The 26,521-nt window shown below is 34.8% G+C and overlaps 1 protein-coding gene across 2 annotated transcripts in view; it reads left to right on the forward strand.

Annotated features, from left to right (window-relative positions):
* The window catches only part of ATRNL1 (attractin like 1), a 524,489-nt gene that overhangs the window by 205,801 nt on the left and 292,167 nt on the right, over positions 1 to 26,521 (forward strand). For both annotated transcript variants that reach the window (XM_055791879.1, XM_055791872.1), the window contains exons 22-24: positions 18,365 to 18,459; positions 19,095 to 19,173; positions 20,383 to 20,540. In XM_055791879.1, coding sequence (XP_055647854.1) covers positions 18,365 to 18,459; positions 19,095 to 19,173; positions 20,383 to 20,540 — 332 coding nt within the window. The remainder of the gene's footprint in view (positions 1 to 18,364; positions 18,460 to 19,094; positions 19,174 to 20,382; positions 20,541 to 26,521) is intronic.

The following is a 26,521-nucleotide window of genomic DNA, read 5'->3' on the forward strand; positions in this document are numbered from 1 at the left end:
GCAATGCACAGCAAGAACGTAGTCACAATGCAATAAGATTTCAATAAATTAACAATTTTGATTAATCTGGTGCTTATCATTGGTCTGGACAGACAGTCCATGACTATCTGTGAACTCAAAGAAAAATCAAGGAAAGCTTGCATTTTGCATTCAGGAGTGTGTTATATATCCAGGGTAACATAACAGAGTTTACTGTGCTGTAGAGCAGGCCCACTTTTAGAGATTAGAACATGACCTTTGAGAAGGATTAGAGGATCCAGGAGTGAATGGAGGTCAGAAGAGATGGGTCATTTATCAAGAGAATTAAAACAGGGAGGGGATGAATGATTTATAGCTTCTTATAGAATTAAAACCTATTTACTGATAATTTATTCCACGTATTCACAAGAATATGTGCCTCTGGTGAAGATATTTGTTGGATTTACAGCTTTTAAAAAAGAGGAGACACATCCATAAAAGAGGCTAAAAGAACGAACAAATTTTATGTTATCTGTTTTCTGAGGTTCATTGTGTTTCCTTTCACAGCTCTTTCTAATCTTTCTCTTACCTCACTGTTTTATGGAATGTCATTTGTGGATGGCTTCACACAGTGACTCAGCAGCCACTATTTCAAATGTTCTTCTGGGCTGAAGCATGTGACAAAGGAAGATGGTAGACCCATCTGCAGAAACCTTAAGGGTCAAGTATACTACAGAGCACTGGCACCACTCAGCTTTCCTAGTTAATCTGTTGGACTTGCAGGGAGGAAAAATCCAAAGAAAACATTGCTTAGATGTTTTTCACTAAAACCCCCACAACATAAATGACTAGTAGGAAAAAAATATTCATAGATTTTTTTAAAAAATTATCATTGGATAAATTTTATTAGCCTTTTTTTTTTTCTAGTTAAAACACACCACAGGAAAAATATGTGATTGTATGTGAGCTATTAAATATTTTGCAACAACTTTTTGGGGATTGACCTGAATAAATGGTTTATGGCTTTACCATGCCATTTTAAACCCTGAGCCATAAAATAATTACAGCTCATAACACAATTGCTTGTTTCCTTGGTATACATGCAGAAAGGATAGCAATAAGCAATTCTCTCAGTATGTTAGCAACTCGGGAAGATGAGGAATGATTCTTTCATGCCCAAAACTGGTGAGAAAGCATGAAGTGTATATCCAGTAAAAACTCTCGAGATAACGTTTGGTATCTGTGCAGGGAGGTGTGAAGGAAGAAGGAAATTTTGGTTCTGGCTGTAGAGCCTCGTAAGTGTTCTAGTCCAGTCCTGGAGTTGCATTAGCCCCATTACTGCTGGTACAGCAGGACTACAAAAAGGGCAAAGGAAAGGAAAGTGCTAGTACTTACCTGTAATTCTTACCGCTTCTTACAATAAATTTTTATTTTAATCTAGAACTTTTAAATTATTTTGTTATGCATGATATGTGGTACCTGAAACAAAAGCCAACACTTGTTTCTTATATCCCGTTTATTTAAAATTCATCTCACTTCATAAAAATTAAGAAAAGAAGTCTTAATTACTTTTTGTTATCCAGGCTCTGGACTAAAGGCCTGTTACTCCTTTATAGGTGTTATTTTATATTTTTTTTTCTGACTTTTTTTTTTTTTAATAGATGTAATTGGAAAGATGGTTTGATAGAGGACAGGTTATTAAAAGCAGATAATTTATGACAACATGTTAGCTCTAATGACTTTTTAGAAACATTGGCTCAATAACGTCTCAGAGCAAAAGGCTCAGATAATACATCCTTATTTAATGTTGTCGAAATACAGTTTGGGCTTAATCTGATGTATTGACGTGGTCTGATAGTCCATTCTACCCAGTGTTTCCTTGTTATTTGAACATACTTCCCCCACCCCGGGGGGGTTATTCATAGTCAAAGTTCTGATACAAACCGGTTTTCAGTAATAGTTACTATGTTACAAGGATTATAATTTCATAAACTGTGCGGGTGGTGAGGTACTGGAACAGGCTTCCCAGACCAGGTGTGGGTGCCCCATCCCTGGCAGTGTTCAAGGCCAGGTTGGACGGGGCTTGGAGCAACCTGGTCTGGTGGCGCAGGGGTCCTTGCCCGTGGCAAGGGGTTGTAACTAGATGACCTTTAAGGTCCCTTCCAACCCAAACCATTCTATGATTCTATAACAAGGGGAAATAAAACTGTTACAGCAAATCTCTCTAAATACTCCACCAAATTTTCTCTTGTGGTTTAGCTGCCTTGCAATAGTCCGGCAAAATGAAGGGGCAGAAACCCAGGTTGTCATCTTCACAGAAGAGTGGACATAAGCAACCTCTGTAAAAGGAATTGTTCTCAGGGCAGATGGATGCTGGATCTGGAATGAAACTTACCTCTGGTTGCTCTCAGTTTGTGAGTTCACGCTGCGATCTACCATAAATCTCTTGGTCTGCTCCAGCTCAGCTGCATGTTTTTTTTTTTTTTTTTTTTTTTTTTGTGAATGGAATCTGTTTATGTTTCCTTTTCCTTATCATTCCCCAGCTTTTGTCTCCATGTAGGGTGCCACTGCTGAAGAGTTATCACCCCTGTATTCCAAGCAGGTCACCTCAGCAGCATTTAGCTCAGAGTCCATTCCAAGGTGTGCATGTCTTCGATGCTGGGGGTACCACACTGTGACCACATTCCCCACCAGATAAGTGACTGTGTATAGAGCTGCACTGGACCAAAGACACCTTGGTTTCCCCAATATTCCTTATACTGTACTGACATGGTATCTTTTTTTTTTTTACTTCATAAAAAAATTACATAAATTTTATAATCACTGTGAGATTTTCAGATCTCGCAGCAGAAGAGCACAGTTATAAGATGGTTGCATGTTAGTCAAGAAACACAAATATGGTTTAATGGCTGTTGAAACATGTAACATAACCTGTTAGCAAGAAGATAACACAATTTTTAAGCACTCTGAGTGTGTGTAGGCAAATATGCATGTATACACATCCAGGGACTGAAAAGCATGGCATCTTTTATTTAGAAATATAAAAAAATAATTATCAAATAAAATGTGTACTAGAGGAAGCCATAAAGCACTAGGTGGCAGACTCGCTATACTTAGAGAAAAATTACACTCAAGAACATTCCAAGGAGAGTCTTTTAGAAGATAAACAGCAAGTAGCATTTTTAATAAAACTGTTAGCAGAGATTTTCCAGATATTTAAAAATTATGTTGAAAGTTAAAGGGTATAAACAATAAATTGTAGCTATTGAAAAGGTGTTTGTTTTAGCCGAATTGTGAGTTGTATATCAGCAGTTAGATGCTTCACTACTGATTTGTAAAATTCATGTTTCCTTTTTGGACAGCATTAATTTAAACTAAATACACATTATAACTGTAAAACTGTCATGCTTAACTTAATATAATGAGTTCCACTGATTAAGTCTAACACTGATTGACTTTGATACAGACTAAAATTTTTTTTTTTATAAATACAGTAACAATAATGACTCATATTGCCTTTTGAATATATGGGCTTATACAAATAAATTCTATTTAAAAAGAAATCTTCTTAGTGTTTAGAGAGTCTAGTGGAACAGATTACAGTTTAAATTAGACAATTCTAGCATGGTCTGAGAAAAGATTAGGCTCAACAAACCTACTAACTCAGAACGTATAAAGAGCAACAGACAAACAGAGTCTTTGCCCTGAGCTAAAATACCCACACAAACCAACTGTCGCCTCCCAGAGAATTAAAACAATTACCACACCAAGAATCTGAAGCTCCTAATAAGGCATTATGATCTCACCCCAGGCTCTGCATACTCATTTGCCAAATGCTAGGTTGGCTTGCAGCTTTTTTGGGCAGGCTAAAGAAACAGTTGTGCTGCCAATCATTTTCAGACTTTACTGTGAATTGGAGAATCTTTCCAAGTATGTAGTTACTTCTTTTTTTTTTTTAAATATATATATTATGGATTTTCTTTGTTTAAAAAGAACACTTCATTTTTGAAATGAGGATTATTTGCTTTCTCTGATAGATTTTGCTGATGTATCAGTGATATTACTGGCTGGCATCCCTTTGCAGATACTATTTAATAACTTTTTACAAAGTAGACTAAGTCGTTTTAGTGACTGTTCATTTAGGTATACTATCCTAAGTCAAAAGATGTCCACTGCCGTGGACAAACGAGCTTTCTAACTGCTAAGGAAAAGAAAATAATAGGTAAACATACATCATAACATATGCAAATAAAAGTCTGAAATAGGGCCCTTCATCGCCTTGACAGACTGTTCCACAGGTCCCAAATATTTTTTGTATTATTTATTTTATAAAGAAATATGTAGTATTATAGTAAAATACCTATTAGTAGAAAATTTAAAACAGTTTAAATTATGATTATTTATAGAAATAGGAATTTGGAAAAACTTGATGAGGCAAGAGACAGACTCGATGGATTGGAGAAATACTTTGCTTTTTAGGGGACTCTAGCCCAAGCAGTCTTTTAAATGAGAAAGCAAGCAATGCAAATATATATATATATATATATAAATATATATGTGCAATATTTTATTTTGTCTGTATATTGAGCTGGGGTTCACAGGGATTAACACTTTTTGAATCCTTGTGCTGTATATACAACATGCTGTGTATGTGTTTGTTTCCCTAACATGTCCACAAACACAGCAGCTGTCACTCCTCAGACACCTGGGAGGCCTTAGAGGTCCCCAAGTCTGGAGTTAGTTGGAAGAGTCAAATAGAATAGGAAAGGATCCATCAGCATCCCTTTACCTTCTGACAGTGGACGGAAAACCTTTGTGATGGTTTTACAGTTGCATTGATTCTCGTGCTGACTACCCAGGGAAAAGAGAGAAGTCTTGATCAGTAGAACTTCAAGGAAAGATCTGTAATGAAATCTTGAACCCATTGAAATAGGAAAAAAATCCCTCTGACTTCAATAAGTACATGGCTTATGGTTTGTGGGAGACCTTGTGTTCGTTCCTTTGACTGGGAGTTCTTGGACAAACTAGCACATTATGCGGTGTCAGCTGGGTTACTTTTCTCCACTGACAAATATGAAGCACTTAAGGCTAGTTTAGCCTCTGCCATTATTACAGGCTGAACACCTGATACAACTGTCTCGTTATTCCAAGGTACACTATTTCGGTGTCTTGGGTCCTGAACCACCTAATCTCAGCACACATATCTGTAACAGTCAAAAGGGCAGTCAGTAATGTCTCCAGCTTTAGAATTAGTGTTGCAAAGCCATTGCAGAGGGTTTGAGTGAAGGCTCTGGAGGATCATTTAAATAAATTGAGAGTAATTTCTATCTAAGATGATGACAAAACCTTGGATTATATAAACTTTAAGAAATCTTATATTAGGTTAAATATGGACATTGTTAAGTTCAACTTTCTGACTGGCTAACCCAGCTCAATTTCAGCATATTGTAAAGTAGCCTATGAGTCCTTGATATTAATTTATTGTCATATTTTCCTAGCTTGAATTGTGAATATTATTTTAAAATGTTCCAGAAATATAACCCATTGACAGTAAAGTGTAATTTGCTAGTCACTTGACATAAAGTGTAGTGCTGACGTGAAATGGAAGAGCAAACTCGGTGAGGTCAAAAAGCGGCAGTATACATTAGCAAAATAGATACAATAACAAACAAGACATTAAGGGAAAGTTGAAAAATTTATCTGTCAAGGAGTATGAAGATACACTGGTAGAGAAGTAGTATATATGTATTTGATTTGTCTTTTTATGTTATGGGTAAATAAACATGCTTTACTGGGGTACACCCTTAAGGAAAAGCCACAGCCATCAGAATAATTTTGGAAAATTGACAAGGAATGCACAATGTAGGAAGAAAAATCTTCAAAGGGCAAAAATCTCACTTTTTTTTTTTTTGTGTGTGTCAATGAAATAAGAATTTTAGAATTCTACTCGTGTTGAGTAGAAATACATTTTTGTGAAAGTATGTCTAGAGAGATTTTAAACTGTTAGATCCTTCCGTGGCATTAGGAATGACTAATGAAAGAGAAGCTGAAGAGAGGTCATTGTAAGAATGAACAGTAGATGTTGGAAAGAGAAAAATGAAATTAATCTAGGGAAAACAATGTACAACTACGTCATTCAAATATGTCGCTTCATGTTCATTGGCAAGGATCACCTACCAAAATATATGGTCTGTGAAGGTCCGGTATAGATGATATGAACAATCAGTGTTTTTCAAACACCAAGAACAAACAGACTGTCAGTGTTTGCTACAGTTTAGTGTTCCTTGTTACATGATAATTCAGTTCTTAGAAAAGCATTGCCAAATAGTTTGTGCCTGATATCTATCAAACAGTATAGGTATCTATCAATTGTTCTGTATTAAGCTAATCATCTGGGGAAAAAAAACCCAATAAACCCACCAGTCAAAGGAAGAGATTTATTCTATTTGTGCATTTCAGTTAACAGTACTTTTCTTTCCATGGCCAAAAAATGTCGTGAATTAATGAAAGCACAGCTGTATCTAGTTCCTGGCTTATAGTAAAAATAGTGCTAGGAAAATAGAATATTTCTTTTAATGTCTGGCAGCTGTTTGAGGTGGAAATTGAGTTTTCCAAGTCACTTTCAGAAAAGCCTCAGTGAGCCCTGCCATGGTGGCCAACGTTCCCTCTCTCAGGCAAAGAATAAATCTCTGAAGAGTGGGTGACTCTGCTGGGGCTGAGAAAAACAGCCTTTTGAGCTCCACTTTCCTTCCTCTGTTATTTCCATTTGCTTAGTTAAACCAAATGGTTTATTATTTTATATACTTAACTGCCAGCCCTACAAGCTAAATTTGTAGGAAGCAGGGAAAACAATCTGGGGTTTTTTTCTTTCTCAAGTTTGTCAGCCTGTACTTTATTCTATACTAAGGTTTGAGGTATTTCCTCCTATCTGTTTTAAAGACTGTAGGCTGGATTAGGCAATATTACAGATATGTAATCTCATTTGTGAATGTTTGGAATTTTAACATTCCCTCAGTGTTTTCTGCTGAACGGGCACTCAATTCTTAGCATGAGCAAAAAGCAGTGAGAATGTTATTATTTAAATAATCAGATTTTACTTTAAATATACCTAATGAAAAGGTGCTCGTGTTATGTCTTCCTTTCAAAGATGTAATGCAAAAGGTTTTCTGCTCTCCAATGTGCAAGTACTGTGATTTAGCATATTATATTTTTTTACAATAAAAATACCTGCTGCAATTCATGACTTTAAAATAGAGGAGACTGCACAGTGAGGTGTACGATATGCATCGTTTCTGTCCAGTATGAAGTACAATTTTGCTGAAAGTGTTCTGGATTTATTTGCTATGAGAGATTTTTGTTCTCAGAACTGACATGTTAAAATTGTTTGAGAAGCAGCAAAGAATTTCAGCAAAGTTGAAACATCTCAACTTCAATTTACATTGTGTGTTTTGTACAAATCATGTAGAGTCAAGCAACATGGGGTAAGTTCTGACATTTGGGCTGTAGATTTAAGGTTTCTTAAGCAAAGTTCAACTAAATAATGAGAAAAAAGGAAGGAAAAGAATTTTGAAAATGTTGAGATATTACACGAGTACCTACTTATCTGTAGCCAATTTATGAAGCACATGTTCTGTCTCCTCCTAAGGCCTGATCAACCACAGGTTGTTTCTTTAATTGCTGATATCTGTGTTGAATTATTCAAGAACCAGGATAAAAACTCTGTTAATATTCTACATAGAAGTTATTGTGTGAGTAACTTCTGAGTATTCTGAATTTATATGAAAACTTGAGCATATATATGCATAGAAACATTAAAAAAAATAAAATTAGTATTTATACTTTTGCCATGTCCATATTATGGGCATTAATCCATTTTAGAAATAAAAATAAATTAATTTCTAAAAGGAAACAAAGTACTTCATAGGGTTTGTACAATAAACTGAACAGTATAAGAGCAAGATTTAAAATAACATTAAAACTTGACTACTTTCGTACATTATATGGCAAGAAACACCCCTCTTTGGCAATAACACATGAACTCAAACAATAATGTTTCTTAGATGTGCCAGTTCAGTTGTCAGAACAAGCAGATCAGAGATCTTTTCAGTGTGTATAGGCTATATAACTAAAGAAAAAAATTAGAATCAGGTTAGTGAGTATTTGTGCTAGTATATTGCAAAATGATGCTGCATATTAAAGTTGTAATATTGAGTGTTGTAAAGCTGGTAAAGCATCTAGATCATTATGAAGAAAATTTCATGGAGAGATAAATTCGAATTTCTACCATAATATTTTAATGAGATTTTTTTTTAATTGGTTTTGTTTGTACTTTTCCAACACTGCAAGAATTAAGATATTACAAAGACTGTCCATTGTGACAAAACAAAAGTTCATTTACTGAGCATTCCTTACTATCAAGTAATAAGATTTATATTTTTAGCTTATTGTAATGCCATAAGCTTTAAAATGCTCCATCATCAGAGATGTCTAAACTGTTTTTCTAACATTGATGTTTAAATAACTGCCAATCAATGCATTCACTTTTCTTTATTCTTGCTTCTTGTGCTAATATTTGGTTCATAATTCTCTTCTTGATTTCCAAATTCTGTGTATAGACCGTGGTCCTGGGCAGAACTTGAAAAGGGTCTGCAGCTGTTCGCAGAACCCCCATCTGTGGTTGCAGTTCTTTAGGTTAAGAGTTTGGTGATATATCTATAAAAAGAAAAAAAAAAAAAAAGAGGTCTGATTGTGGTCCATGTTCAACAGCTTCAGTAGCATCATCTTCAGACTGTGTGCTAAAAAGAACCCAGGTAATTATGTATGTTCCTCGTTTTTTAGACCTCAGCAACAAGTCTTTCTTTGTTTACCATAACATTGGCAGATCTAGATATTTATTTCTGACAGTTACAATGAGATGTCTCTCACCTAAATAGCTTTTTAAAACTTATGTGTCCAGCCTTAAATTAGCCTTCTAGGTCTTTCTGTAGTCAGTAGAGAGAATCAAGGGTTATTATCCGTCGTGTGAGCACATCTGTCTTCAGAAAGTTTAGTCAATATAGATCAAGCCTAGATTATTAATCATGTTTGGATGAATAAAACTTCAACGCAGGTCAGATTTTTCTGTATCTGGACCTCCCTTAGCATCAAAATTGACCACTTGTTAGACCTTTCAAAAAAGCAGCTGAAAATTCCATAAAAGATTTTGGTTTAAAAAAAGAATTGGTTAACCAATTTGCTGATTATGACACTAATCACTATGTCTTTTTGTGGGCTTTTTAGCCTAATATGGTTGGGTTTGGTTTTTTTTTTTCGTACAGAAAGAAAACTAATGAAATGTTGTTGCTATATGTTTTCTAAAAACTTTGAACTTATGTGAAATTGATTCTCACATGCTCTTTCTTTACGTGGAAAAAAGCATATAAATAGTAAATGCTGGAGTATTTTGAAGCTCATTCCGCTCTCGTTACATTTAAGCAAAAATGCAAGTTTGGCTAGTTAATAATAAAGACTTCACAGTAAATGACTTTTTGTGTTGTCACAATGGACAAGTAATGTCAGATGCCAACGTATTTCAATATAACAATGCAAATGAGGCAGTGGATGACTGCTAGATACAGACAACAGAGGAATGAATCAGGCAGCTACACTGAAAGTTCAAAATAATTATCTTGACTGAAAATAGGTCTGGTGGTAAGCCCCTAAATTTGATGTAATACAAGGAGAATTTATTTTGGTCACAAATGAATATGATGTATAGCATTTGATAATGGAACTCGGTTTCAAAAGCAACGTGATTTTTGCTAGTATAGAGGAATATGAATAGGATTCTCAGCTATCTCTTACTGAAAATAAAGAACAATCTCTAGAAAGAGCAGCAGAAAGACAAACTGCCTGTGCAATGAAGTGGTAAGAGCAGGAATTTTAGAATCAGCATGAATAGAGAGTTTCTTAAATAGAAAAATGTGGGAAGACTGATTGTGATGGGTCTGTTATTGCAACCACGAGGGAGGTTCTTACAACCTTGATTTCAAGAAATAAATATAGAACAGCACTATTTTATGAGGTTTCTATTCACAAAATAGAAATTATTATTGTTATCTGGAAAAAAAGTGAAAAACACTTTAGTCGTTGATCAGGTAAAGATTGTGACCCTTACCTAACACTTATAAAATGTGATAACTAGGTTGTAGTTGGGAATGAGACTGTGTTGTGAATGCGTTTGGTTGCATGCTCTGTTTGTATGGCTGTCTGACATGTATTACAGTACTTTTGACTTAGAACTTTCGCTAAATTTTAACTTTTGAAACCAAAATGCTAGGCATATTTCTCAGTAATTCTGTATGTGTGTGATAATCTTTTGCCATGTTGTTCTTTTTCAGAAATGTGTTTTAAGAAGCCATGTGACAGGATGTGGGAGAATGGCCAGTGGCCAAAGTTAGGAAACCCATGAATGTGTCCAGTTGTTTGTGCTCTTGCTCCCTTTCTGGGAACTCAGGTTCATTCTTCCTTCTCTGCTGAAAGATGTAGTAAACTGGGATGCTCTACTGGAAAGATTTGGGGAAAGGGAGAAGCCAGCTGAAAAGTGCTTCTCTAGAATTTACTCCAGCCTGATTTTTAAAATTACTTAATAAAACCCCTTTATTGAAATATAGTATTTAGGCAGTGAGTGCCAAGCAAGTAGAAGAATTAAGGTTGCTGGAACAAGCATTTTTCATTTGAGTTTTATTAGGGCATGATTGTACAACTTTTAATAACATGGCTACATACTATTTCCCCATGAACTTTCCCTCTACAGTGCACTGAATGAATTTGTAGGGGACGAATCAGTGATAATGTAATGGAAAGATTAATATATGTTCCTGTCCTGTTTTGTTGTAAAAGGGGAAAGAATTACAATGAATGATGGAAGGAACTGCAAAATAAGAACGATCATATGTAGTGTTATATAATTCAAAATATAAAAAAAATCTAACTCTAGGTATTTCAGATTGGCTAGTCATGATTAATGGGTGTTTTTGTCCTTGGTCTCTTCGTTTCATTTCCTGCCCTATAAAATGGGACTAATAATGCCTGCTCAACTGACAGTAATGTTGTAACAAATTCATTAACTTTTTTGAAGAACTTAGAAAATGATAGTGATGAATACTATAGAAAGCCACATTAGAAATTAATTCTGTCTTTAGAAAAGGGTTTTTGTAGTATGTAGTAAATGAGGCATGGGCCCAACACTGAGTACTGAACATAGAACAAAGTGTTGAATAGCTGCCTGTTAAGTGAGCACTCACCCAAAAATAATTCACAGGCACCCTTGATTGTAGTGGTTCATTTTACAGTCATAATATTCCTCTTTAACACAGCATTTTGTATATAACTCTGTCACTGATTCATACTAATCACACTAAATTTTTAAAAAACATATTTTAAAAATAATTACCAATGTAATTATATGTTCTTAGAGAGTTGTGGTAACACTCAGAAATACTGAAGTAGAATTTAAAATCAAGACTTCTGTCTGGCCTTTGTTCTTTTGGGAACATTCTGACATTTTAGAAATAGCAAAATTTTATTTTAATACAAAAGCTTGCGTATGGGAATAGGTCTGTTCCTCGTTGGATATTAATATAAAACTCTCATATTAAGCTATATTAACCATATTAAAAGTCATGGGCCTTCATTAAAAAAAGAGAACAGTTTCTTGAAAATTAACAGCAATACTAGGATTAAACGATTGCTTTGAAATTTATTTTCTTCATTTAATTAAATGGCTTTCTTTGCCTAATTATTGTTGTGTTCTCATATGTGCTCATTACTGACATTTTGAATCGATTTTAATGACTCCTTGTGAAGGCAGTCAAGGGTTTTGAAAAAATCAAAGTAGAGATGTGAAAAGAATAACCAGATCTCCTTGTTATATTTGACCGTTGATGATGTCAGGATGGTATTGTGGTCTCCCAACGTTCTTTTTCTATTTTATTCAATGATTTTTTAATACAAAATGAAGCAACATTCCTGGAAACAGAAATCAGACTGTAGGACTCTCCTCCCCCTGCTGAGTGCCTGTGTCATTTCACTTCCTCTGCTCTCTTTCTTTCCATGTGCAAATTTAATCTTTTTTTCCCTTGCTGGTGTGAATCTTTCTGCTGCTTCTCTCTTGCCTACACTAAGATGATGGGGCACACACCCTGCTAGGCAAAAACAGGAGGAACTGGGTTCAATACTATCAAAAAGAAGGCACCCCCCACCATATTTTCCTGGTGAAAGCTCTGAAGAGGAGGCTATGCTGCCGTGACTTGGTGGCTGATGTTTGTAGTAGTTGTGCTTGCGATGCACTGGGCTGACTCTTGGAGAACCTTTGGCTCAAAAATATCCAGCTGTGGATCCCAAATATTAGGAGGTGTGGTGGTGGTGGTGGTGGTGGTGAGGGTGGATTTAAGCTCTGAGCTGTGGGCTCTGAGTTTGGGTAGGGGATTTCTATTTCCTCAAGAAATCTTCCTGTGAAACTTCAGACGTAAAAGTTCAGGGAGGTTGTAGATTATACTCTAGTGTGTGGCTGTTTAAATTCTGTCTGTCTGCCACTTGAGTTACCTGTATCTTATATCAGATTTGAGATGAAGTTCAGGGCTGTAGAGCTGAGCCAACAACACACTAAGCATTTTATAGTCATTTGTACCAGCACAAAGTAGGAAGGGATTATTGCTGTTGTAGTGTGATGGTGGTTTCATCTCCTTCCCTTGCCCATTGGTGTAGGGAAACTCTGAACATCAAGGTTTTTTTTTTTAATAATATATATTTCAAACATGTTAAGTGGGAAAATGTAAACATGGAAGATATTGATGGCATAAAAAAATGAAATGTTGGATGTTAGGATTTTCCTGAAACAATCCAAAACTAAGGTGAAGCTGTCTTCTGCATATTTCCCAAAGGGATATGTAGAAAAGCAAGAAATTGTCAAAAAAAAAAATGGTGTGTTTCAGGTAAATTCTTTTTCAGTTAACATTTTGAAAAAGAGAAGGCGGCAGTGCTCATTCTGTAAGGTCATTAACATGTTTTCCATAGTTAAGAGACTAATCTATGCAGTGTTCAAGATAGTTAACTACCTAGTCTCTTTGCGAAAATTGTAATAGCTAATTGACACTTTGTGAATTTAAAATGTGTTGAGAGTTAAGTTTAAATAGAGGAAATACGTTTTGAGAAAAAGGTGGGATTCATATTCTAGATTTTTTAAATTATTAAAGAAAAATGAGAGTCACTTTAATGAACCATAGAGTGCATCAGTGATACTTCTAAAGAATTATACATTTTGTTCTATAATTTACTGAAACAATTCTGTAAGTTTGTATACTTAATTTTTGGATGCTAATGGCCATTTATAATATTTTGATTGCTACCTCTTGTGGAAGTGTTGTTGTTCGAAAATAAACAAATACGTTTTCAGTGTTCACCAGATTTTGAAAACAGTTTTAGTCTTGTTTCTATAGGTCAACCGGATGAAAATTGAAAGATTGTTTTATCAGGTGTCACACATGTGGCAGTTGGATTATGTTTAGAATTTGTTATCTTTGTGCTTTCTTCATTGTCTTATGCTACGATATAAATGCAGTGAGCATTTTTTTAGGTTCTCTTTATATGTGATCCAAATTTATTTCCTAATTAATCTGTTCTGTGTGTGCCTTTATAAACAGAAGCACTTATGAAAAGTCTCATATTTATGTAAAGGGTAAAAATACTTATGGTGGCTTTTTAAAGGTTTGCAGTAGAAACAAATACATGGAGTAAAATCTCAGTCTTCCCTAAATTCCTGATTGTAAATGTACACAGCAATATGTATCAACAGGATATACTGAGTGTACTTTAAATAGCTTACAATAATAGCTACATTTAGCTATTACACATTTTATTCTTTATACATTTAACTATTCAGAACAGGTCGTACTCTTGCAACTAAATATTACTTTAAATGTTGTATTTATTCCCAGGCTAAACCATCTAGGCTGAATGGCATATGAATTCAGAAATACGGTGTGATGTACTGTGTAACTGTTGAGCTTGCTTATGTGCACTTACGATGTATTGGCATAGATTATGGTTTAGGGTTATGTTCAGCACGGGGCTTGGAAGTGGGAAGGACAGCTGTTCTGCCTGCTGCAGTCTGTAAAAAGTGAAGCTTTCTGGAGGAGAGGGGTGTGATATTTTCCCTGAGAGCTGCTCAGTATGTGTGGGGGAAGAGTCTCCTGAAGTATAGATTGAAAAGGTGAGGAGGAAGGCAAGTAAGAAAGACAGCAGCAGGATGTATTAGATAGTCATCTTTATAATCCCTTTTAATTTCTACTCTCACTTTGAATTTCCTCTTAAATTAGTTCTACTAATTTATATTCTAATAAAATCTAGCTTTAGAGCCTTCCAGAGATTTGGGATGTGCAATTTAAGAATAGGCCCAGGTAAATCTTTCTCAAAGTTTTGTCCAACCAAAATGTATCCTGAGTATGAAAGTAAATTTTTCTCGAAGCTGTGAAACTTCTTCAGCATACTTCTGCAGTCTTTGGAAAGAGGGGAAGGAATGTTTGCTCAGTGCCAGCTCTTTCATTTGCACCTGACTTCATTTGCACTGTTGAATCACAGGACTGCATTAGGCAGAGCTCTCTGCTTCACTGAAGTTGTACATCCTTTAGGTATCTTCTGTGAATTATAATTGTGTATGAAGAGATTGGTAGCTGCCTCCCAAGATGAGTACCAGGAGGCCAACCACCTCAAGGGTGTGTGTGGCTATGGTGAACCCTCTTGCACCCCTCCTGGGAAACCTGCATGCTCAGTTAGCTCTCTGAAACACCCCTACACCAGTGCATGCAGCACGGGGAGTGAATGGGAAGAATTAGAGATCTGTGTGGGGTCACAGGGCCGTGAGCTCACTGCAATTGCAGAGACATCGTGGGAGAGCTCCTATGACTGGGATGCTGTCCTGGCTGGCTCTGTACTTTTTAGGAAAGACAGGCCAGCAGGGAGAGGTGGTGGAGTTGCTCTTTATGTGAGGGAGCAACTGGAATGTGTCAAGCTCTCATATCTAATAATAATTAAGTATCTGATTAATTAATTAACCATCGATTAACGGAGTAATTAATAACACCATGAAATATTTTGGGATATCTTTAGTATAAAAGGTGCTATGCGTAATGAACTTTTACTGTTTTCATCATTTACTGTCTAAACTGCATTGTGGGTAAAAATATCGTACAAAAAATGAAATGAAAGTATTTTTATGATTTGTTACAGTTATGTGGAGCTGTATAGATCAGGGGTCCTCAAACTATGGCCCGCGGGCTGGATACAACCCCCCAGGGTCCTCAATCCGGCCCCTGGTATTTACAGACCCCACTTGCTTCCCCCCCCCCCCCCCCCCCCCCCCAGCCATGGGTTGGGGGGGGAACCAAGCAGCCGCAGATGACTGCCTGCCACTTCATCCACGTGCTGGCCCCCTGGTTAAAAAGTTTGAGGACCCCTGGTATAGATTAACATATTTTATTAATGTAAGAACTTTTCTTGCATTCCTTGAAAAACAAATTATTTTTTTCTTGGGTTTTAGCCAGTAAAACATAAATATATATATATTTAAAAAAAAAAAAAAGAAGAAACAACAACAAGAACAGCAACCCCCTGGAAACAAAGTAGTCATATTGTTTTAGAAGTAAATGACTTTGAATTTTTATTAAACTTGTGTGCAGAAAAGCTGTCCATTCATATGACTAGGAGACAGGCACCCTGTGTCTGTTCACAGTTTTGCATTATGATGAGATCTGAGCTATACATTACTGGCACAATCAGGGCTTAGAAGACGACTACGGCATTTTAAAATGGTAATTTTCCAGACATTGTGAGCAAATCAACACACTCTTGGCTAGAAGGCCTGTCTACACTGCTTCTTGCATCTTGTAGCCTTTCCATTAGCCAGAATTTCTGTAGATGTGGAAGCTGTGGTGTTTGCCCACCATACGTTTACAAAAATTCATGCTAAAGCAGTCATTCCTATTTCATTGGACCCCTATTTGACCAGATCAGTAGATTTAGCATATCTATACATTATTGCTAGCCTTTTGGTCTTGCATGATTATTAAAGCTTTTATTAATCCCTTTAATTGGGGTCAATCTCCACTTGCCAACTTTTGCTGTCCTGCTACCTTTAATATGTTCTGCTGCAGTGATAATCTTACTGTTAAATATGTAGATATGGCACACTGACCGGAGTCAATGAGACTTTATTAATTAGATTTGCATAGTTATAGAAGTGTAGAGTAGTATTAATAGATAAATGGGGTGTTTCAATTTAGTATTTATTCATCTTTTGCCTTCGTAAGCTTGCAAAAACCTGATCAGAACTTGTTATCTAAGACATCTAGGTAAGCTTATTCTTATTTGAATAATGGAACTGTGGTGGCTCTGATGCCAAAACAGCACAAAGTAACTGCTCAGAGACAAATTTTGTCTTTAAGCAGAAAAGGTATTTATTTCATGCAATGTTGGGGAGCTAGCCGATTCGCACTGGACAGACTAGCTCCCAAGTTTTCAGTGAAAAGTTAGGTGTTTTATACAGCTTTCCTGAGAGGTTACACAACATCTTTACATACATACTCATTTGATTTTGACACCTAATCATTCCATTCACAATAGGTGGGATCTAGGAGGAGTAGACCTTTCAATTTTCTTTGTTCAACGATTTCCTGACTTGATGGTCTCCTTATCTCCTTCAGGTGCCCACCTTCTCTTTTATAATTATTTAGAGTATATTCCTTTCTCAACACAAGCAGAGCATCGCCCAGAGTATTGTACCAAACTCATCCTGACTGATCTTTTTATTTTAAGACCTTGTTCTGTTTCATGTCATAATAAAGTCAAAATTTTGCCTTCAAAGGTCATGGTAATTCCTCTATTGTAACTCCTTTATTTTTTTTTAGTTTTCTTTCCACACTGTAAAAAACCATAAAATAAAATAATAATTAAAAACCCCACCCCCCCAAAAAAAAACCCCCAACCACCAAACCCCCCCACCAACCCAACCAAAACAAAATAACAAATCCAAGCCATTTTTTTTTTTCACTATTAAGACAGTACAGTGGGCTGTATTCATGCTTCGTTGAACCATTAAGCTTTTTTTCTCTCCTATGTCAGGCTTCCCATGGGATACAATAGAATTTATTTTTTCAGATGTGTTGCTGCAGAAAAAGTGATTGTCAGCAGTAAGCAAACTATTGAGTCCAACAAAAGGCTGACACAGCTTTTTCCAGCTTTGGCTTAATCTTTCACTCTCTGTATTTACTGATTTTGGTTTTATGATCACATATTTTTTTATTTGTAACACACTGCTGGTGTGGTGTTGATCCCATCAAGACATGGATCTGACTTAACTAGGGGTTAATCTCATTCCTCCAACTTCAGGAGCACAACGGGATAGCTCAGAACTTGCCTTCTGACTTGCCCCAATCAGTTAATGCTCCTTCCAGGAAGGGTTAAACATGATTTGGGACATCTGAGGATGGCCCTTTCTCCTTTCTGCACTTATGCCAACTTTAGCTGGCCATCAGGGAGTGCTGTTAGCGTGCAGTGACAGAAACGGCATGAATAGGAACTGCCTGGCAGACTCCGTTCCTTTTATAGGTGGAAAGAAATATGGGCAGAACAAATGCCATTTGGAAGTGAAATGTAATCCTTTTGAGTTAATACTAAACAGCCACTCACTTCTGTACGAAAAGTTTGTATCGCCTGCCACTTAAAATCTCTTAGAATTCTGGCAACTTACAAAGGATGTGCTTGGTGGTTACATAATTTCTATTCAAAATTCCACTATGCCATTTTATTATTAGCAATCCTATTTACTATAGTATCATGCCTTCATACTACATAATTTTACTGTAGATGGAACTTTTTTCCACAATTTTTGAACCTAGAAATTCTAAAATGTGTTATGGTAATGTAGCTATGTAAACCATTTATATAACACAGTAAAGCGTATGATTGTAAACCTAAAATATTTAAATGCATTTTGAACAGAATTTCTGAATAATGATTTCAGAGTAAAGATAGGAATTGATAACACTAACAATTCTTGATACTGTGTTTTGGAATAATTACGAAGAATGACTATTTCAAGTAATGTGTAATAGCTGCACTGACTCAATGTTAGAATCTGTTTCTTAATTTCTTAATTTTATTAATTTTATTTATTTTTTTTATTGCTTCAAGATGTTACAGTGCAAATACTTAAATGGTAAAATGCATTTGACTAATTCTGACTTGAAGATCACTCCATGCTTTTCAAAATAAAAATGAATGTTAAATTTTTAGGTACTTGCATAACATATTATTAATATGTATACACTTTAATCTATTTTATCATTTTTACTTTCTGTTTTGCCCACAGACAGCCTTTTGATTGATTACCAGTTTACTTTCAGCTTATTACAAGAGGATGATCGCCATCACACTGCCATAAACTTTATAGCAAATCCAGAACAGGTAAGAAAATATTATTAACTTTAGACAAGATATGGAGAGTGATGTTTAAGATTTCCATTGTAGTTCACCATGATTAAAAGTTTCCCAAGTGCCTATAAGGTATTAGAGATATTCCAAATCTTTTTGAGCACTGAAAATGTTCCAGTGCATTCATTGAGAAAACTTTCTAAATGGTGGATGTACTTCAGATCAACCAATACTCCAAAAACTTATCAGATATTTTAATTTATTGTTGTTCCCATGAATAAAAAAATTATCTTCCTGAGAGGAATTAAAGGAGTATACCCTTCACTTAAGAAATCTTTAGTAGCAGATGAGAACAGTAATTTCTGGATTGTAATTAAAATGTAGCCATTTGCTGTGTATTTTTTATTTAGTTTTATAAACAAAATGATTTCATTATTTTTAGCACAATCTGAAAATATAACTGGTGTAGTTATATGGTTACTTGTACCCTGTTCTTACTGAAGCAAAAGAGAGGATTGCCTTTGGCTCTGAATTATTATCATTTCTATTTATATTTAAAATGAAAAATGAAAGATTATTAAAAAGCCTTATATCCATTTATGCGCAATAGAGTTATATTCAATACATTCTGACATACTTTATTAATTGAAATGTATTTTTTTATCTAGTCAAATAAAAATTTGGATATATCAATTAATGCATCAAACAACTTCAACCTCAATATTACATGGTCTATTGGTTCTACAGGTGAGTGTGAATTTTGCTGCGATGACTTTTTCCCATATGATTTCATGATCCTTTAAGCTATTTTAACCCGATTGTCTCTTTGTTACTAATTTTGATAATAAAACTTTACCAAATGTGTTTTCACCATTATCGTTATGCCATTATTAATTATATTACTTAAACCTCAGATGATAATTTGCAATCTGAACAAAGCTTCATTAATATGTTAACTTTCTCTCCTATTCAATTAAAATTAATTTGGTAGGAAAAGCTTGTAGACTATTTAAATTTTTAAAATGACAGTGTTATGAAATGCTGTGATTTTAATTAAGATAAAAAGCTTCCTTAACTACTGCAGAGACTGAGATTTTATTTCTTTGTTTCAGTGTTCAAGCTAAAAATTTAATTATATAACCTTAACATTGATATCAAACAATGAAGTTCTTCTGTGTATGCTGATAAAAAGAACTGCTTATCTATTTTTCTCCAACTTTGAACCCCATTACTGTTCTTTGTTTTAAGAAGGAAGAAAAGCTTTATTTAGATACTGAATTAGTTCTATTGACTTTCTGAAAACATATCCAAGGAGAAGCATGATGCTTAAACTAAAATTGTACTAAAAGAAAAAAAATATCTTTTTAAAGAAGGTTCAGAATTTGTCTTACATAAACTCAATAATTTTTTCATCAATGTAATTCTGAAGTATTTTAACATACCATAGTTAGAAATTATATTTATTCCTGCATTTTAACTTAGAGCAGTCACCCATATATTTACAAAAAGTTATACATGTTTAATAGGAAGTATGTTGTTAAAGTTTTCATGAACGTCAAAAACTCTTCAGCAATAATGCAAGACCTAGACAAGTTCACTTTCAAGCTTTATTAACCTTGAGATTTTACTGAAAATGTATATAAATTACTAGAGATAAGTATGTTGTCTGTTTAGTTGACCATAAAAACTTTCTTCTAAAATTCACGTAACTTCTATCAATATTATGATTCATTCATAATCTTTTGAAACCAGAGTAAGAGATTTTGTGAATTCTCTGTATGTGTATGAAATGTACCTAATGTGCCATCTAAACTGTAATATAGGGTTGTTAAAGTTGTAGAATGAAGACACTAAAAGTAATTGAAGAATTTAAGTTTCTTGTACAAATTTACTTTGACAGCTTTAATGATGATTAATATTTCTCATAAATACATATATTGACATATGTTTTTTTAGCTGGAACAATATCTGGAGAAGAGATTCCTGTAGTTTCTAAGGCTAATATTAAGGAATACAGAGATAGCTTTTCCTGTGAAAAATTTAACTTCCGGAGCAACCCAAATATCACTTTCTATGTCTATGTCAGCAATTTCTCATGGCCAATCAAAATACAGGTTAGTATGACCATTTTGTGCTTATAGAATTGTTGACATCTTAGCTTTACATTGAATTTTGTGTTTTCACTCATACAGGAAGTATGCAATTAGTATTATTTGCATGAGATATTTTCTGTGTATAAGAATTATATTATGATACTTTTGCTTTGAGTAGTGAATGAGACTTCAGACAGTAGATTTTAAAATCCAAAGTTAAAATTATTGAGCATAAATGTTTATTTGCAATATGTCTTGTGCATTTAGATGTATACATAAAAGAGGGCATACAAATATGTATTTAGTACCTAGATATTTGAGTTTAACCTTCTTGAATCATTAGCTTTCTTAGCCTCTGATTTTCTTAAAGGTTGAATGACTGTATCATATTGCAATATTACAAACTTCACTTAACACTAAGTATATTTGGTTAGACTATTATATTTATATACGGTTGGAATATCTATATTATAGGATATAGATATTAGAATTTGACTTCTTTTGAATCACTTTCACTGAGTATTTTCTGGAGTAGTGAGATATTGTGCAGTTGCAGGTTCAAAAAAGTCAATGCAATGATGATGCTAATTTTTCATAAAAATGCTAATTTTTCATTAAAATTGCTAATTTTTCATAAAATACTTCTTCTGTCTAGAAATTAAGTCACTTCTATTTTATACAGTGGAAAAGTAATGCTAAGTCCAATTATGGAAACTGTTTTAGGATATTAATATTGTCCTCTGTATCTGCCTTCCTAAATCAACAAGATTATTATTTAGGTTCAACTTTTTTATGCTGTGATTTGTTCTTTTCCAAGGAAATATCTGAGGTTCACATCACCCATATAGATTTCTTATGCCTGGTGCTCTAGCAGTAGATAAGATCTTTAAATGATAGATGGAGTTAGGGTGCTTTTCAGAGAAAGCAAGTTTAGTTTTATATGTTAACTTTATGATTCTGTACACAATAGAAATATTATATATATATCCGAGGCTTCCTATGACTTAGGGTTCAGAGGGAAGTCATGGTTCTTCCCTATTCAGAGGCTGAAGTAAGCCAAAAGAGTGACCTTACTTCCCTTGCAACTGATATTTCAAGTCGTGTTGTTGATATGCATTTCATCACTAACTCCTCCTATGCTGCCTGCTATGCTGGCACTGGAGCCAAGACTTGTGTCTTTTGTTGGGAAGGTTTGGGTGCTGCAATTAATGCTTTTACCATTTCATTTTCTGTAGGAGAAGGAACAGCTCTCCTCATTATACAAGACATTTAGTATAATTTGCTGTCAGTCACCTATATTATCTCTATTTTGCATTCAGTTCTATTCAAGATTTTCATCATTACAAGGAAAAACTGTACATCCTAGCATGTGATTGTTTATTTCCATCAATGGCTCGCAGTTGCTTCCTCTATTACTTTTATTATGCATGTTACCTATTCAGCAAGCTTGGAGGGTTGGGGTTTTTTTTTCTTAATTCTGAATAAATCCCTGGTGATTCTAACACGAAATATCCTCTTTTGAAGTATGGTTTCCTGACTTTGCAAAGAGATATGTGATGGCTGTGTCCATACAAAAATTTCTTGAAGGTGTGCTGGTCTACGATAACTCTTCATTTGCAGCTACCCAGGGACCGATTTTATTTTTGTCACTGGTGAGCCTAATGACCTTGGAATGCAAGTTCTTCAGCACTGGATAGCAGCGAATGACTTGCCAACCATAGAAACTATGCAGAAAATGTTCAGTTTCAGATGAAGTTCTGCTCTCTTTATAAAAATGTACTCTAGGTTCCCATTAGTCAGCACCCTTCTGTCCACGATGGCTATGGGCACACAGCTGGGTGCTCAGTCAGTCAGAGTTCTGCAGCCCTCCAGGGAAAACGCTGCCTTTAAATTTCCTGATGCTAAAAGCATTTTCTTTAGCTATAAGATCTATTCTTCCTTGACATCAAAGGAGAACCAGAAATGTGACATAGTTGCATAAGGGGTCATTAGAAAGATGGTGATATAGGACAACTTCAGCTTAGAGCTTTTTCCACAAATAGACCTGTTATCAGCTGTAACGTGGACAGCTACCAGTTTTTCTCAGAAGCATTTAGCAGTTATATGCTGGCACACAAATGTTGGATTTTTTTCTCTTGAATTATTGGAGGAGTTGATGCCACACTTTTCCTCCCTTTCTTGTAATGCAGAGCTGACTGTAAAGTAAGGGTGAACACAGACCCTTAAGCTTAGCTGTTTCAAACTTTCATAGACAACCGTAGTTTGTGCATCTTTTCAGAGGAAATCTGTGTAAAGTATCTTTGTTATTAGAGGGTTCAATTGCCCACCTAAGATGGTGTGATTTATCATCCAGACTTACCATCCCTATGGTTGTCTCTGACAGTCCCAACCCTTTAGGTGTATCGTGTCTTATATATCTGTTAAACAGGACTCCATGAGAAAATGCTGTTTCCTTAAATAGGCTAGATTTTTTAACAAAATATGTGGCGAAGCCCCAAGACTTGTTTCTGCTCATTTTTATTTTATTTTGAGGGTAGATGTAATTCAGACTCCATTGGTAATGGAATTTGAAGGCTGTAACGTTTATTGAAAAGCAGTAACTCAGACTGTAGCCAGCACCTCAAATAATGGTCAGTGGTCCCTGAAGTAGTAAGCAGTCATAAAGCTTGGGCTTCTGACAGCTATGCAAATATTAGTAACAGCACTAATAACGTGTTCTTCAGTCTCAGGAAACGAATTTTATGGCCAGGGATTTTTTGTCATTAAAGCTGGTAACAGAGGTCTGTCTTTTTTTTTTTTTTTTTTTTCCCCATCAGTTGCTCCCGTATTCTGAAAAGTAACAAGTGCACATGAAACAAGCAAATACCCTTAAAACATTGTCCTGGCTATCTGGCTGATATACTCTGTCCCTAAGGGCAGCAATAGCATTCCTGCTTGTGGATCAGCTGCTTTCATGCACCTATATCTCTCTCTAACGGTCAAACTTGTAAGCCTGATCTCAGCTTGTGCCTGAGCAGCAAAATTTTCTACCAGTTTTAAAGCTGCATCTGGAGATAATAACAACCGTTTTACTAGTTATTTCCTTTCCCTAAAGTGTAAATGAAAGACTCACAAGTGTCTGAGTTTTAATTGGGAGGGTCAGTTTAAATTATAAAGTTCAACCTCAGCAGCAAAACATTGCCTGGAAAAATTAGGTTTTTATTTAATGAAAAAAAAAATAAATTCATTTTTCATCATAGAATAGTTCATCTAACGTTTCCACAGCACAGAACAATTATTGTTGCGGCAAAGTTAGAAGTCATGTTAGTGTACATGTAGAATGCCCAAATGTGTTGAAAAGAAGGAATTTAATTATTCTTAAATTAGCGTACTGCAAGCTTCAGTAGCATATTGTTGAGTTCTTTTTTTTTTTTTTTCTGCACTGTTTCTGAGAAAAACTATCTTTGGCGTCCTGAATTAGTTTGTATGCCAAAACAGAACAATGAATTATGGCGAAGATTTACATTTTATTTGTATGTAGCACAACAAATAATCAAAACTACGTCATATATAAATTTTCAAGTTTGTTTGTTTGTTTGTTTTTTTTTTTTAAGGACAAAGTAGTTTTCTTTCAGTTTACTGGCTCCTGTTTCAGAATTTATTTTCTTTCCCCTGTTAATAGCCTGTCTGTAGCAACTGAAGAAAGTCCGTAATGTAAATCAAGAAGCATATCTACCTTTGTAATAAAATTTACTGCAAAGCATAATTTATTTCAGCATTTTTTTGTTTTAGAGTTCATTTTGAATTGTTAACATTCATGAATGACTTATATGTTGTAAAAGCTCCATGAAGTAAAACTTGTCAGTCACTGCCATTAGAAGTTACAACTGTAGCACAAACCTAATTACTAAACTAAAAAATAAAGATCAGAGCTTTTTTGGATTTTAAGACCTTTCTGAATCTTGTAAAGGTCATGATTCTGGAATCTTAGCTTGGAAGATGTATACTTATCCACATGTAGCTGTCTTGGTACAGAATCTCCTCCCATCAGTAATTGCATACCTAAATCTAATCCCTATGATTTATGGTGAATGATTCAATTTCTAAGTGCCTTAATGGTTTTCATAGAGACTGCAGAGTAGCTGCGTGTAGCTATGTACGAAGACAGTATAATTCTTGAAACACTGAACAGGTATTGATAATGAAGTGGATACATTAGCTTCCAAAATGACTTTGATATTTCCTTACAGTAAATATAAAAATCCCCTTTAAAAAGAGATTTGAAAGTAGCGTACCAAGAACAAAAACCTGATAAAACCATTGAACTACTATTTGGTTACAATTCTGCAAGGAGCATGAAATCCTTTTGGAACAGAAAAAACCAAGAAATAGAAGGCATCTAGCAATACAGGGTGGATTGGTTTGCAGATGACTGGGGTATAACCTAAAATGTAAATATATACTTAGCTTCAGGTTTCAATAGGCATGATGATATTGATCATAGTGCAAAGTTAGGATTGATAATAATGGTAATAATTGACTTATATTAATGAAAATTATCCTTAACAGACTTGGATGCAAAAGTTGAGCTTAATGTGCTCAGATTAGGCACTGGGTAATATCCATCCTGGAATCCAAAGGAAGTGATATGTGAAATCGCAGACTCAGAGGCAGGAGGGTAAGACTGCAAGGCTGGAGAAAAGCAAATACAAGTTCATGTCTGGATGTAGGAATGAAGTGATTCAGGTAACAGTAGATTTAATATTATACAGTGCTTTGGAAAAGATTTTGAAGGAAAGTTATAGTATTTAGTATTTTGTAAGTTTTTATGCATTGACTGTAGGCATTAAGTTAGACAGTAAAGGAATTAGCTGGTGATTGTAAAATGGAAGAATGTAGATCTAAAGAAACAGAGATTTCAGTAACAGATCACATGGCTGCACATGGTACATTTGCACTTCGATGCTCTGCCAAGATGGGTCATTTAGTTACCTTTCTGGGCATAGCAGAGTGGATATATTTAGTTTGTTTGACAGAAAAAACGTCTGGAGATTCAGATTTACATCTTGCATAGAATTTTTTGTTAAATCTGATTAAGATATGTGAAAAGATGTTTTCATTGTTTATTGATTCCAATGTAGAGGTTTTGCTCTAGAGTTATTTTTAGAAAAAAAACTCCACTAAAAAGGCATTAAAAATTAGTTTAAAATTTAAGCCAGTGGGACAGCAGCATAGAAGTAAAGATTCATTTATTTCAGTGCTAGATTCGAAAACTAAGCTCCATTCTTTTTAAACACATTAAATACCATTATTAAAATTTCTGTGGCATAGTTACTTTGTTACAGGTATATCTGCTACATGTAAAATTATTGCATTATATAAAGTAGTTGAAAATTGCTACTCAAATGTGGACTGTTACAGTAATTATGATTACTTTTTTTTTGTTTCTGAGGTAATCAAATATAATACCAGAAACCTACTTGTTCTTGCCTTGGAAAATCGACCAGTTAGAATATCTGTAACTTATCTCCTTGCAGTTGCAAGGCCAATTGTGTTGAGAAAAATCACAAGAGTGTATAATATTCCCAAAGAGTTTAATGTACCCATATCCAATATAGCATTTTCCAAAATGCTTCCCATGAATCCTGGAGTATTGCTAAAATGTGGAGGTGTTTTCTGATGCTTAGATTATATCTTTTTTCTTTGACAAATGATAGAGCCGTGGACATTTGTTGTAAAATATACCAGAACAAGGTTGCCAACCATATTGTGCCAACTTCTACACTGATAAATGTGAATGTTAATTTCATTACTCTCCCTGGTACATTTTTTTTTCCAATCACCATAGAAAAGGTTTAATATGAGCCACCAGAATATCTGTAAATATTTAACAGTGTTGATACATTTCTCAGAACACAGAAGCACTGTTAATAGCTGATGATTTAAGGGAACCAAAACACCTAATTAAGAGATAATTAGTCCTCAATGATGCATCATTTTAATTGGTGTATAATTTGAATGTC

Source organism: Falco peregrinus, chromosome 1 (genome assembly GCF_023634155.1).
Source record: "Falco peregrinus isolate bFalPer1 chromosome 1, bFalPer1.pri, whole genome shotgun sequence".
Lineage (NCBI taxonomy): Eukaryota > Metazoa > Chordata > Aves > Falconiformes > Falconidae > Falco > Falco peregrinus.